Source organism: Sitodiplosis mosellana, unplaced genomic scaffold, assembly GCF_009176505.1.
Source record: "Sitodiplosis mosellana isolate CC-2019 unplaced genomic scaffold, AAFC_SMos_1.0 Smas_scaffold_6166, whole genome shotgun sequence".
Lineage (NCBI taxonomy): Eukaryota > Metazoa > Arthropoda > Insecta > Diptera > Cecidomyiidae > Sitodiplosis > Sitodiplosis mosellana.
Genome location: NW_022601407.1, coordinates 2,859,757 through 2,873,089, shown reverse-complemented (window position 1 = coordinate 2,873,089; position 13,333 = coordinate 2,859,757). Strand labels below are relative to the sequence as shown.

At 36.2% G+C, this 13,333-nt stretch overlaps 1 protein-coding gene across 22 annotated transcripts in view; it reads left to right on the top strand.

Annotated features, from left to right (window-relative positions):
* Window positions 1-12,732, top strand: part of LOC129575219 (ATP-binding cassette sub-family D member 1) — a 25,280-nt gene extending 12,548 nt beyond the window's left edge. For 8 of the 22 annotated variants that reach the window (XM_055458309.1, XM_055458293.1, XM_055458299.1 and 5 more), the window contains 7 exons: window positions 7,128-7,762; window positions 8,147-8,687; window positions 9,555-9,653; window positions 9,800-10,984; window positions 11,128-11,217; window positions 11,360-11,485; window positions 11,614-11,968. In XM_055458309.1, the coding sequence (XP_055314284.1) occupies window positions 7,450-7,762; window positions 8,147-8,687; window positions 9,555-9,653; window positions 9,800-10,984; window positions 11,128-11,217; window positions 11,360-11,485; window positions 11,614-11,722 (2,463 nt within the window). In that variant the 5' untranslated portion in view covers window positions 7,128-7,449 and the 3' untranslated portion in view covers window positions 11,723-11,968. Of the gene's footprint in view, window positions 1-5,213; window positions 5,780-5,887; window positions 5,993-7,127; window positions 7,763-8,146; window positions 8,688-9,554; window positions 9,654-9,799; window positions 10,985-11,127; window positions 11,218-11,359; window positions 11,486-11,613; window positions 11,969-12,008 lie in introns of those variants that run through there. The other 14 variants (XM_055458305.1, XM_055458307.1, XM_055458302.1 and 11 more) reach the window with 6 other exon arrangements.
* The last annotated feature ends 601 nt before the right edge of the window (window positions 12,733-13,333 follow it).

Genomic DNA, 13,333 nt, shown 5'->3' with positions numbered 1-13,333 from the left:
TAATTTTTATTTCCTCCTCATGTGAGGAGGAGGAACCTCCTCAGCGCTCTCCTCCTCCTCATTCACCTCCTCACCATTCCTCCTCCTCGGAGTTACACTCCCTGCTTGCAAGCGGTTATTTGTGAGTTGCAAATTTTTGTTGTTGTTAAATACTGTTTACAAGCTGACTATTTGCCTAGAAGAATGTCCATTTTAAGTTTAATATCAAAGTCAAAATTACTTACATCAATCAACAGTTGTTTTTTGTATTTCTGCGTTGGGCTTGGGCAATCGTTTTTCAATTTAAGTAAACGGCAAATTTACACATAAATTCCGCCCAATCATAGTAATCAACGGCTGATCAAATGTGTGATTTATCGAGTGAGCGATCTCATGTGCGCAGGTTTATGCCGTTTAACGTACTACTTAACGGTTCAAAATGAATGCAGTACACCGTTCTTGGGTGCAAACATTTTTTTATGGTTCATATGATGTTTGCTTATCGTCGCAATTCCGCGTATGTACGATGACTGTACTCGCGCTGACCATAGCCACAATGTGCACGATTCAATGACAAGTTGTTTTAATACTGTCGTGATTTTTTTTTTCTCTGTCTGTTCTACAATTGAAGAGCGAGTACAGACACAAGGTACATAAAACCCGTCACTATGGCTCATATTTATTTATCGAATTGCACTCAATAATTTCTGGTGTTTTTTTTTGTCTTCGTTGTCGTCGTCGTCTTTGTTGTTACTGTCCATCGACGCTCTTTTTTTAAATTGCATGCAATTGTTCCCGAGTTCACCGATGTCACTGCATTATTCTTCATACGTTAACTGGCTTTTAAAGTGCGCTTTTCATTTACACAACTCAGAACCAACGAACTGAGCACAATTGACCTTGGCAAAACTAGCGAATGGAAGATTTTGTCGGAAATTTCTATGGCATTTTTTGAAGGCGTAATTTTCCAAAATTCTGGATAATAGAAACCGAATTGGTCTCTTTCGTTTTAATCAGTTCTTCTCTTTTTATTTTTGTTGTTGTTTTGCCACGTTCTTCTCTTTTCTTCTCAATTTTTTTCTCTTTTGACATATTTTATGTTCTCGTTTTTCTCCATTTCGATCCAGAAATAGCTTCAAAATGATTCACATTCGATCGAACCCTTGCATAAACTGTTGCCATTCGGGCAGATTGCATATATATGCAAAGAAGGCCATATGTAGGTAATTTTACCGTTTCGTCTTTCCCATGTCACACAAGCAACAACAACAACAAAAGCCAGCCAGCCTACTTGACATTTGCAACAAATGACATGAATCAAGCGAATCAAATTTTCTTAATTCGATGTAAAATGCAAGATCACATTGTTGCCCCACTTGAGCAATATGGAAAATCCAGCCACAGAATTTGCCGTTGTTGTTTTATGTGAAAAACAAAAGGCGCACCACAACAGCAACACCAACAATATTTATGCATTTTCAGATCCAATAATAAAGGTCTGTCGAGAAAAAAAAGATGCATATCTCTGCGCTGTGCAATCTGGTAAATGCAAAATAAACGAGATAGAAAAAAAAGCGCGCTGCACAAATAATTTAATGGTTAAAATGACGTTGATTTCGAAATTCCGATTGGTCTCTATATTTAGATTGATGTTTATTTGCACAGAGAGTTCTATGCGTGTGAGAGCGAATGCATGCATTCCATGTCGAAACGGTGGAAACAAAAAGAAACATTGAAACATTGCAAAATTCGTTGGCCAAATTTGGTTCGCACCAACATCTCGATCCTCTAGTCTCGCGCACTATTCGTCTCGCGACAAAACCGTGCAAGAAATGGTCAACCGACAGCCGATGAATGAAGTGAAGAGAGATAATAATACCATTGTGCCACATGCTTTTCAAGAATGCTTTGGGCAATAAATAGCAATGACCTGATTTTGCATGCGGTGCGCACAACGCGGGCTTAAGATGACAGAAAAATAAGTACATTACTCTCATTTATCTTTTTTTCTTACATATGATCACGGGGCACATTCAACTCTCTTACACTGAAGATACATGGCTGCCGTGCGTTCGATGTCTGTTGTGTGTGTGCGCACGCGAGCGCTCACATTCAATTCCACATCGAGCCGATCGAAATACAATTCGCCGTAAACGTGTTCCATCGTTGTTGTTTTTTTTTTCCTTCGTCTCAACAATGTATTCGAACGAAAAGAAAAAAAGAACGATAACAGAAAGACAGAGAAGCGCAAAGTTCAGTTGAACACAAGTGGTCTCTGATTTTACTTTATTACGGTCGATTCACCGAATCTTCTAGCAATTTCAAAGTGCACCAGCACTCATCGACTATGTTTTATAAACACATGATATTCGTTTGATTTTGAAGAGAGGCAGAGAGAGACGGAAAAAACCTGTCCTTTGGACATCCGGACGACTTACATGTTTTTGCGTCTTTTTGAACCACTGACTTAGATAAATCGACAAGTGTGAATCGCTGAGACGTATAACAAAACTGAACAAATTAAATCGATTCGGGTGATTTTGGTTTTTGTTCTGTCGTTCAATCGTTTTTTTTTTGTCCACTTGCACGGCATTAACCGATGAGGAATTCATAATCGTAATGAACTAATTGAGTAATTCCGTATATTGATCTTTATATTACTTATTAGTATTTTCTTGATTAGTTTTTTTTTCCATTGATTTTTTCTACTTTGACCATCTACTTTTTGCCAACAAACATAAAATTATTGCATTCCAACAAAAACATTGAAAACACTGAAAACACCTCTTTGTGCTGGGAAAGTTAATTTCTAACGATTTTGAAAGATTTCTCTGTTCAAAAGCGTGTGAAACATACCAAATTGAGCAAAATGATGGGACAATTTCAAAGAGCTAATTCAAAGCGGTTTAATGAAGATTTCGATGGGGCAGAAGACATGGAGTCATGCAATTAGTAAATTTTTAACACTATGACTGTTCTTCGTATTTGCAAAATATTACTGTTCTTGGGGGACTCCAGGGCCCCATATGTATTTCACATGAAATCTGGACTGTTATAAGAGATAACAAATTAGTGTCTGAAGCAAAGTTGTAAAACTCGAGGTTTGCTATAATTTTGTTGCAACAAATATTGCTTATCTCTTATCAGTTCCGCGAAAAACGCGAAAAAACGCGAAAATCGCGAAATTTTCCCACCTCGTTTTAGTGAAGCCGATAAGAAGTAAGAGACTTGCCTCTTCGACAGAAATGTAGAGCAGGTCGAGTACTACAACTTTGCCACAGACACCAAGTCGTTATCTCTTATCAGTTTCACGAAAAATGATTATCAAGAACTCGCGTTTTTCGCGTTTTTTCGCGTAACTGATAAGAGATAACGACTTGATGTCTATGGTGAAGTTGTAGTACTTAAGCTGCTCTACAACTTTGCCGAAGATACCAAGTCGTTATCTTTTATCAATTTTGCGGAATACGCGAGAAACCGCAGAAAACCGCGAAAAAACGCGTTTTTTCCTTATCATTTTTCACGGAACTGATAAGAGATAACGAGATGGTGTCTAAAGCAAAGTTGTAGCTCTGGTCAAGTACTATAATTTGCCACAAGTCGTTATCTCGTATCAGTTACGCGAAAAAATGATAAGAAAACATTCGCGTTTTTCACGGTTTTCTGCGGTTTTTCGCATATTCCGCGAAACTGATAAGAGATAACGAGATTGTGTTTACCAAAGTTGTAAAGCAGCTTAAGTACTACAACTTGGCTACAAACATCAAGTCGTTATCTCTTATCAGTTACGCGAAAAGCCGCGAAAACCGTGAAAAACGCGAATTTTTTCTTATCGTTTTTTCGCGTAACAGATAAAAGATAACGACTTGGTGTCTGTAGTGAAGTTGTAGTACTTGACCAGAACTACAACTTTGCCATAGACACTATTTGGCTATCTCTTATCAGTTTTGCGGAATACGCGAGAAACCGCAGAAAACCGAGAAAAACGCGATTTTTTTCTTATAATTTTTTCGCGTAACTGATAATAGATAACGACTTGGTGTCTGTACTAAAGTTGTAGTACTCGACCAGGGCTACAATTTTGCCATAGATACCATCTCGTTATCTCTTATCAGTTCCTTGAAAAATGAGAAACTATGAATTCGCGTTTTTTACGTTTTCGCGGCTTTTCGCGTAACTGATAAGAGATAACGACTTGATGTCTACGGCGAAGTTGTAGTACATAAACTAGTCTACAACACTGCTACAGACACCAATTCGATATCTCTTATCATAGTCCAGTCATAATATAAAATAGCCATGGGGCCCTGGAGTCCCCCAAGAACAACAGCGTAACATGTTTTGCGGCAGGCTGTATTTTACACATACTCACACATATGTATATGTTTTTTTTTCATTCGTGTAGAGAAATGTTCAATCTATGCAATGAGACTTAACTCCGGTTGGTTTATACACTGTTTAGTACTTTTATTCAACTTTAAAGTTCGCTGGGGGCCCTGGGTGCCCCAAGAACAATCATAGTGTTAATAGTCCAAAAGTGTATTAAATCTTCATTATCTGTAAATGTTCTAAAGAATGTTGGTATGTGTATTGTGTTGATGGATGATTTGTTTCTTTTCTATGACCCATAGACTGTGGAATGAACAATTTTACTAGTTAACCACAATTTGTTTTTCGTTTAGCTTTTTTTCTATGACTTCGTTCATGTTTTTTTCTTTAATGCGTAAAACACGTGAGCAATGTTCAACGGCAACACTGATTCTGTCTTTAAAATATGTGACTTGCATTGTACAAGCGGCGTGAACTCACTTGTGTAAACATTTAAAATGTTTACGATCAAGAATGACTTTCCCACAGAAACTATTTTTTTTTCTTCTGCTGTTCGTTTCGAACGCAGCGATTTCTCTTTTTTTTTCTTGCTGATTGAATTTTTATCTAAAAATGATTATTGTTTATAAAAAGAGCAATATCATTGGGAAACATGTGGTGGAACTTATCGAATTGTGTTCAGTTATGTAAATGTTTGGAAATTTCAACCTCACAATAGATAGAAAAAAAAACATCGATACGATCGGCATTGCCGAATAGTGAGAGTTAATTAAAAGAACGTTCCAATTGATGCGCCGTAGTCATTGCGATTTTTTTTTCTGTTTCATTTGGTTGTAGCTCATTCATTAATAATGAAAACACGATGAACTGTTACAAATTTCATGCGGCGCAAATCACAAAGTGTGAGGTTTTTTTGTGAACTTGTGTTTCTATACTTTTTTTGAATGCCACAAATTGTGGCCCATAAATAATGCGCCCGGATGAAAATAGAAACCACACAAGATAATACTTGCGGTTAAATCGGTCCTACAATAGTTGCCGGCCGAACAAATTGGTTCCTTTCATTTGAATAGTTATAAGAAATGTCAGTTAAAATGGATGAGTCCTTGACCAAATACAATTAGCATTCTTCACCTAAAAATCCATCGAATCACGTAATACATATTGTGTATTGTAAATTTATTGTTATTTTGGCAGAACAATAGCAAGAGAAGGAACAAAAAAACCACACTGTTGTTCGTGTTGAATTGAAATGAGTCTTTCTTCTTTAGTCAGAGTCGTAGTAGGAGTATGATTAAGAATTATTACCGCAACATTGATTTTTGTGTTGAACATTCTCTCTGTGAAATAAATTACGAGTCAAAAAACCTCTTTCTACTTATAAATACTGAGACGCAGTAATTGGATATGGAAATGGTATTTTTACCTTCGAAAAGCAAATTTTTGGTCGTCTTTTACCGTCTACTTTGATGTAAGATTTGTGAATTTAGTATGAAATTTCTGAATTTGATTTTGATTAGATTTTCAAGCAATTTTTTTCCTGCCATATGACTGTTTGCTTCTAATTATCCACCGGTAGCGGCCAAAGTTGTGTTTATTTTCAGTCAAAAATGTGCTAAATTCTGACTGATATCGTCATATTTTCATATGGAATGTGTCATAGGTGAATTTTCATATGGAAAGTGTAGGTATAATTCAAATTCATTGCAATGAATCATTCGAAATCGACTGAACTCATTATGCATTAAATCAGTTGATTTTGGAAATTATCACCTTTGTTAAACTACGACGAAGCAAACCAAATCGACCGAAACACGTAGTTCGTGTTATCGGGAGAAAAAAATAAAATAAAAAAGAACACAATTTCGTATACATGCCTTGTATTTTAGAAATCCAGATTAAACGTTGTTTATTACTTCACGTGTGCGGCTTTCGAAAAGTTTTCACAATTCGACGAAACAAAAACACACACGAACCGAAGAAAAAACACCGTATAACTTTAGATCTGCGTAGAAAAATTGGAAAATGGACATGAAACACACGAAACATACGAAATATGAAGCGATATACACATTTTTTAACTTGCTAATAAGGGAATCGGAGTGACCGTCGGGCTATGATGGTTAATTAAAATCCATGTAGTGGCTCATTACGTTTTTACTACACACCGAAACCAAAAAAAAAAGTTCAAGTAAATGGGAAAATGTGTCTTAGCATTTTGACGATGAACTAACGTGTTCACGTTGGCTTTTTATTTCTTCGCGTAGTTAGTACAGTATTCAGCATTTAGCTTTGCTCTTTCTCTTGATGAGTACGCGCGCCAAATGTATGTTATATCGTAATTTCATGTTCAATTAAGACGATTTCAGTGCAATGCATTGTTGTTATTGTTGTTCCGTTTCCATTCAATGTGATTGTAGATAGTTCTCTCTCTCTCTCTCTCTCTCTCCTGTCAAAAACACCATGCGATTCCATTTTTATTGAGAGAGACACGGCGTGCTTAATTTTGTGAATGAACAGAAGAAGAAGAAGAGAAAAAAAATATTTTATGAAGCGGCTCTTTTCACGGTCGCATGATTTCGACAAAATTGGGTTAAGAGTCAGGGATCATCTTGGATACAAAAATAGCATGCATTCAAACATATCATTATTTTATTTTGCTTTCATGTTTCACAACTGATAATTGACGCACACAGGAATTGTTATTGCAATGAGTTTTTTTTTTGAACAAAAATTAAGACGACATCAAAACTTATTATCCGCATTGCTTCTCTTTTCCTTTGCTGTTGGCTAATTCCTTTTTTTCTGTTTCGTTTTAGATAGCATTAAGCGCAAAAGTACGCATGGTTCAGTGCGAAAGGAGTTGCATCGCTGGTGGACATGCATTTACATCGGGAAAATCATACGACATTCATGATAAACTAAACTATTGAACTTGACCAAGTGACACCCAAGAAATACGGAGACCAAAACGATTTCAAGGACATTCAAATGCTGAATTGTTGCGGTTGGAACGCCTCCTGAAAACCCGAACAACCAAGTGGAACGAACGAGAGAAAACGATACCAAATCAACTTTACATAATTCTTTTATTTTGTTTTTAAATTCGATAAATTTTAACGAAAATTTTATAACGCCAAAATGACAGTCGTGTCGAAATATTTGGACGAAGCGATCGTTCGCTATGAAAAAATGGGGTTCTCTAAACATGCCCTGTCGAAGGGAATTGTGACCATCGCCGTCGGTGCATATGTGGCACACATTTCATACCCATATCTTAGCAAAATGATTAAAGCAGCCAATTTGGCGCCAGTCCTTTCGGAAACAGCCAGTACAACTGATGACGACACATCCGATTCAGATTTTGATTCCGAATCGGATGATTATGAAAGTGCAATCGAAAGCAATAATATCAATAGCAACCGCATTGATCGTAAAAATATTGACACCACTCGTAAGTTGATTGAAGCAATTCATTGTTTTTGAATTAAAAGACATTTTCGCTTAGATTCAGTTAGACTTTGATAAAACAAATTTGATTAAATTTCATTTAGTTTCATTTAATTTTGGTAAGATTTTATAAAATTTTACTTAAATTTTGTGACTTTGATGGATATTTGATTAAATTTCGTTGAAATTTTGAGACGTTTTTAGACTTGATTGTAGTTTTAATGGAATTCGACCGATTTGATGAAAATTTTTGATATTTTTCATTGGAATCGATAAATTCATGAATTGTTTTGATTAAACTAATAAAAGCCTTTTTAAAATTATTTTTCAATCTTTGATCACCAAATGAACAGCATTTCATGTTTATTTTGTTTCCTTTTCTCTTCAGTTCCCGATGGGACAACGAAACTGGATGGCGATGATAATTTAGACAATGATGAAACGGCGCAAGGTGTTGAAACCGATACCGGTGATCGACTGACGGTTCCGACTGGCAAACGAAAAAGGAAACATTCAAAGGTCATCAAGCAGCAAATTAAGCAAGCGGAAAAATTCTTAGCCCAAGCCACTCAGGAACGAAAAAAATCGGAACAAGTGGGGAATTTATCGTTTAGCCAATTGGAAGAGCGACGAATAGGGTTGAATTTAGAATTTTTATTCAAATTAAAGCGACTCATACACATAATGATACCGCGGATTTGGTGCCGTGAAATTGGCATTCTCGGTGTGCATACGGCTTGCTTAATATCACGAACATTTCTCAGCATCTATGTAGCGGCTATCGAAGGTTCGATCGTGAAATTTATCGTGCGACGTGACTTACGGCAATTCATAATGGGCCTTATGAAATGGTTTAGCATTGCGATACCGGCTACATTTATCAACTCCATGATTCGCTATTTAGAGAACAAATTAGCTTTATCGTTTAGGTACGTAAATTGGGGTTCACACAGAACACAGTGCATACCTTAAATCTTTTCAACTATAGCCAATGATAAGCTATACAGTAAAACCTCCCAAAACCTCTGTTTAAGAGAAACCTCGAGATAGTGGAAAAAAATTTAGTTAGAAGTTTTCCTTCAAAATGACCTCCAAATAAGGGAAATTTTACCTCTAGATAAGGGAAAATGGCTCTTTTTGACCAATTCTTTCTTGCATAAAAATGCTATAAAAACGTTTTTTTTTGCATTTTCACCAGCAAAACCAAATTGTCTGCATATGATTTACACGTGTTTTCATCCTACAGATTCTCTAAAATATTGATTGGACAATTTATTCTTCTTGTTTATGTATTGTAAATGCATGAGGATTACTTGAGATTCGTGAGCGAAGTAAATCAGCTGTGACTGAATCACACTTGAAAAAATAAAATATGGAATTTGCAAACAGTAATTTGGTAAACAATACATTTTCCCTTATATTTCCATACAGATTACTTGGCATTCGATTCTCTTGTGATTTTTTGCCATTTACTTGTTACGTAAACGAAAATAGTACTGTTTCGATCAATATTTCAGATAAGGCGATATATGCGTGGTTTGTACTTTCAATCTGTTGGATTTCATCAAATAAACGTACACAGAACCTCTAATTAATGGAAAACACATTTTTAAAGCATTATAAGCTTCTCAATAGTGGAACCTCTGTTTAAGAGAAACCTCGAGATAGTGGAAACAATTTTCGGCCGGAGCGAGTCCACTATTGGGAGGTTTTACTGTATTAATAATTGTTCATGACACACTTAACTAAATACCCGCTACATGATTTTTTTTTTCTCTCCTGTTTGTTGTTTACAGAACGAGATTGGTGAATCATTCGTACAAATTGTATTTTAAAAATCAAACTTATTACCGGGTAGCGAATCTAGACGGTCGAATTGAAAATGCAGATCACAGGCAAGTAGTTATCGGAAAATGAATCATTTTTAATGGACTTGAATTAATTTGTTCTAATGAAGTTCATTACTCACTCATTCACTTCACACTTCAATATATCAATGGAATGTTCATCAACTCAATTCATTTGTTTCACACATCCACAGATTGACTGAAGATATTTCAGTGTTTACAAGTTCAATTGCGCACTTGTACAGCCACTTAACGAAACCTTGCTTTGATTTAATGCTGATCGGACTGGCGCTGATGCGTTCATCGCGCAAAATGAAGGCGAACATTGTGACTGGCCCGGCATTAGCTTTTGTTGTTATCTCAGCAACGGCTTTAATTCTACGGCAATTGTCACCGAAATTCGGTCAATTGGTAGCGGAAGAGGCAACTCGTTATGGTTACTTACGGCACGTGCATGCCCGAGTCATCACAAATGCAGAAGAAATTGCTTTCTATGGTGGTCAACGTGTGGAATTGATGCAATTGCGTGAAGCATTCCGTCGACTTGCCAATCAAATGAACATCATCTACACACAACGCTTGTGGTTTGTGATGCTCGAGCAATTCTTCATGAAGTACGTGTGGTCAGGAACGGGAATGATAATGATCAGTTTGCCGGTCTTAATGGGCAACCAAAATCAACCACACAACAACTCATTGTCAACTGCGGCCACGGTTTCAGACGATGGAATCAGTGACCGAACGCAATACTTGACAACAGCCAGAAATCTCTTGATATCGGGCGCTGATGCAATCGAACGTCTGATGTCATCGTACAAAGAGATTGTCGCTTTGGCGGGCTACACTTACCGAGTGGCTGGTATGCTCGAAGTCTTTGATGACACTGCCCATGGTCGATACAATAAAGTAATGATGGCCGAAGGCCGTAACAATGCGGGCATTATTGAATTCCGTAACGGACAACCAGTGACTAAGGGCCGTATCATTGTTAATACCGATCCAAATGATCGATCCATTTCATTGAATAATGTGCCTGTCGTAACACCCAACTGCGACATTGTTGTGCCCAGTCTTACACTTCGTATTGAGCCTGGTATGCATCTTTTGATCACGGGACCAAATGGCTGTGGCAAATCATCACTGTTCCGCATTGTTAACGGACTCTGGCCCATCTATGGCGGTGAACTTTACATCCCAAAACCAATCGTCGGCAAACCAAGCATGTTTTACATTCCACAAAGACCATACCTTACGATTGGCAATTTGCGCGATCAAATCATTTATCCAGACACCGTTGATGATATGCTGTCGAAAAAATACGACGAAGATATGCTGCATGATATCATGAAAACCGTCTCACTTGAACACATCGTAGCTAGGTATGGAGCAGCATATTCTTTATTTTCGATTGAAAGAAAAAAGTTCTTTGGATTGAAGACTTTGATCCAATACATCGGTTGATTTTGAGAGAATATTATGTAAAAAATAAATTAATCGGCTTCATTTCCCTTCTCACTTACAGAGACAGTTTTGATGTCGTTCGGGATTGGAAAGATATTTTATCAGGTGGAGAGAAGCAAAGAATGGCTATCGCTCGACTATTCTATCACAAGTAAGGGTTCTTCTGATTTTAGATTCATATTGAACTTCCAAAATGGGATTGATTGAAGAATTGATCTTTTGGATAAAAAAAAATCGCATTTCTTCCGAATTCAAATTAAAAAAATAACAATGAAAAAATCTCTTTATTTTAGGCCGCAATACGCTTTGCTGGACGAGTGCACCAGTGCAGTATCGATCGATGTGGAGAGTTCAATTTACGAAGCAGCCAAAACGGCTGGTATTACTCTGCTAACAATTACACATCGACCGACGCTTTGGTATGTTCATTAATTCAAAAACTGTTGTTTCATAGTGGAACATGGTGTTTGAAACATTTCATTGTACTTGAGATGCTTTCTTCAATTACATTTCAATTTGTTCTAATACCATTCATTACCTCATTTAGGAAATTCCACACGCATATATTGCAATTCGATGGGCAAGGTGGATGGGATTTCAAGGCGTTGTCTGAAAACGATACTCAACAAAAGGTTCCTTTGAATAAGAAGCAATGAAATTAGAACATGAATAAAATTAACAAGCCACAAATAGAAATTCAACGTGATAAACAAAATCAAAAAAAAAGCAACAATTCAAAAGAAATACATTTTTTTCTATTCGAACAAAATGAAACGACACCACAGTCAAAAAAAAAATCCATTACCAATACTGTGTACTTTATTGGACATTTGTATGGTATTTTGAGACCTTAAAAAATTGTACGTAATTCTAAATAAATGTTGGTAATGTCTTGACTTTCATTTGAATGACTCTTCATTTTCGTTGCCGTCGTGTTTTTAGCGGAGTTGAACAAATGGAACGGCCAATTAGATGTTATAAACGTAATTTACTTCAATTGTGTAAGTAGTCTTCCATGCTGAATTGACATCATTTCAACAAACACACGCTGTTTCGGTTTTCGTGTAAATTATGCTTTCATTTAGCCCATGTAGGTGACTGTTTTGACTGAGGAAACGTCGGTTTGAAGCATTAAAAGGAGCAAAGTTACAAATTGGCCATGATTTCATGATTGAAATCATAGTCTTACTCATTTTAAAGTTCAAAAAGTCAGCGATTTAGAGTTCGAAATATGATTTGCACGGCAAATCATGTGTCTTAATTAATCTTTTATTTTCTTTAAAATGATATAATGAAAAGCGAATTAAGTTCGTTCATATTTGTATTGCATAATTATTCTCTGTGGAATAAAGTTCATTGCAGAACCCATTGTTGGCATTGAATAGCTGATTTGAAAGGTAATTTAAATAGATTTGAAAAGGAAACACAGTTAGATTTTAAAGGTAATTGATGTTTAATTTGTTCGACTCCAATCAATTGCTCGTTCTAAAATAATGGTAATTTAATATGATTGAGCAAATGTTTTGATTTTACAAAAACATTCAAGTCCATATTATGAAGCAAACGACGTCATATGCAATAATGCACAACTGTTCTGTGTTTCAAAACAGGTGTTGTTCATAATTTTCAAAACATCAACAATAAATCGTGTTATTTACGGTGAAAATCTTCTTTTTTTTATTGTAAAACAAATTTTCGAGTAAATTTGATAATAAATTGATGATATGACAAAATTTCTACCTAAGAATGAAATTGAGACTATTTCATATGAGCTTATCTATTGATTGTTTTGATACAAATGATCTTTTTGATAGATATCAAGCTGGAAAATAATGCACTTTTCTCACGTTTTGCGTCTGGCTATCATTTCTATCGCCCATTCCGCTATTATTAAATCACACCGAGATTAAATATAAGCGATGGTTTCTACAGTGATTGTTTTAGTTAATCTACGTTGAGCAATTAGTTCATGCGTTAAATTGAAAATTGAGTTTACTTCTTCAATCGAGCAAGTCCAGTTCCAAATTGAATTGAAAAGTGTTCTAAATTGAACTTTAATTCAAAATTCGTCGACTCTTTGCAAAATCCCACGACAAAATGCATCTTTTATTTGTTTTCATTGCGCTTGCTGGGACATCAAGGCTATCGTATGCTGGACGCGTGGCCACCTACAAAGAGTACAAAATTTTGGATTCACCTTCGAAAATTGCCGAACGAACTGATAATGCGGACATTGAATTTTATCTGAAAACGATCGAACGATTGGA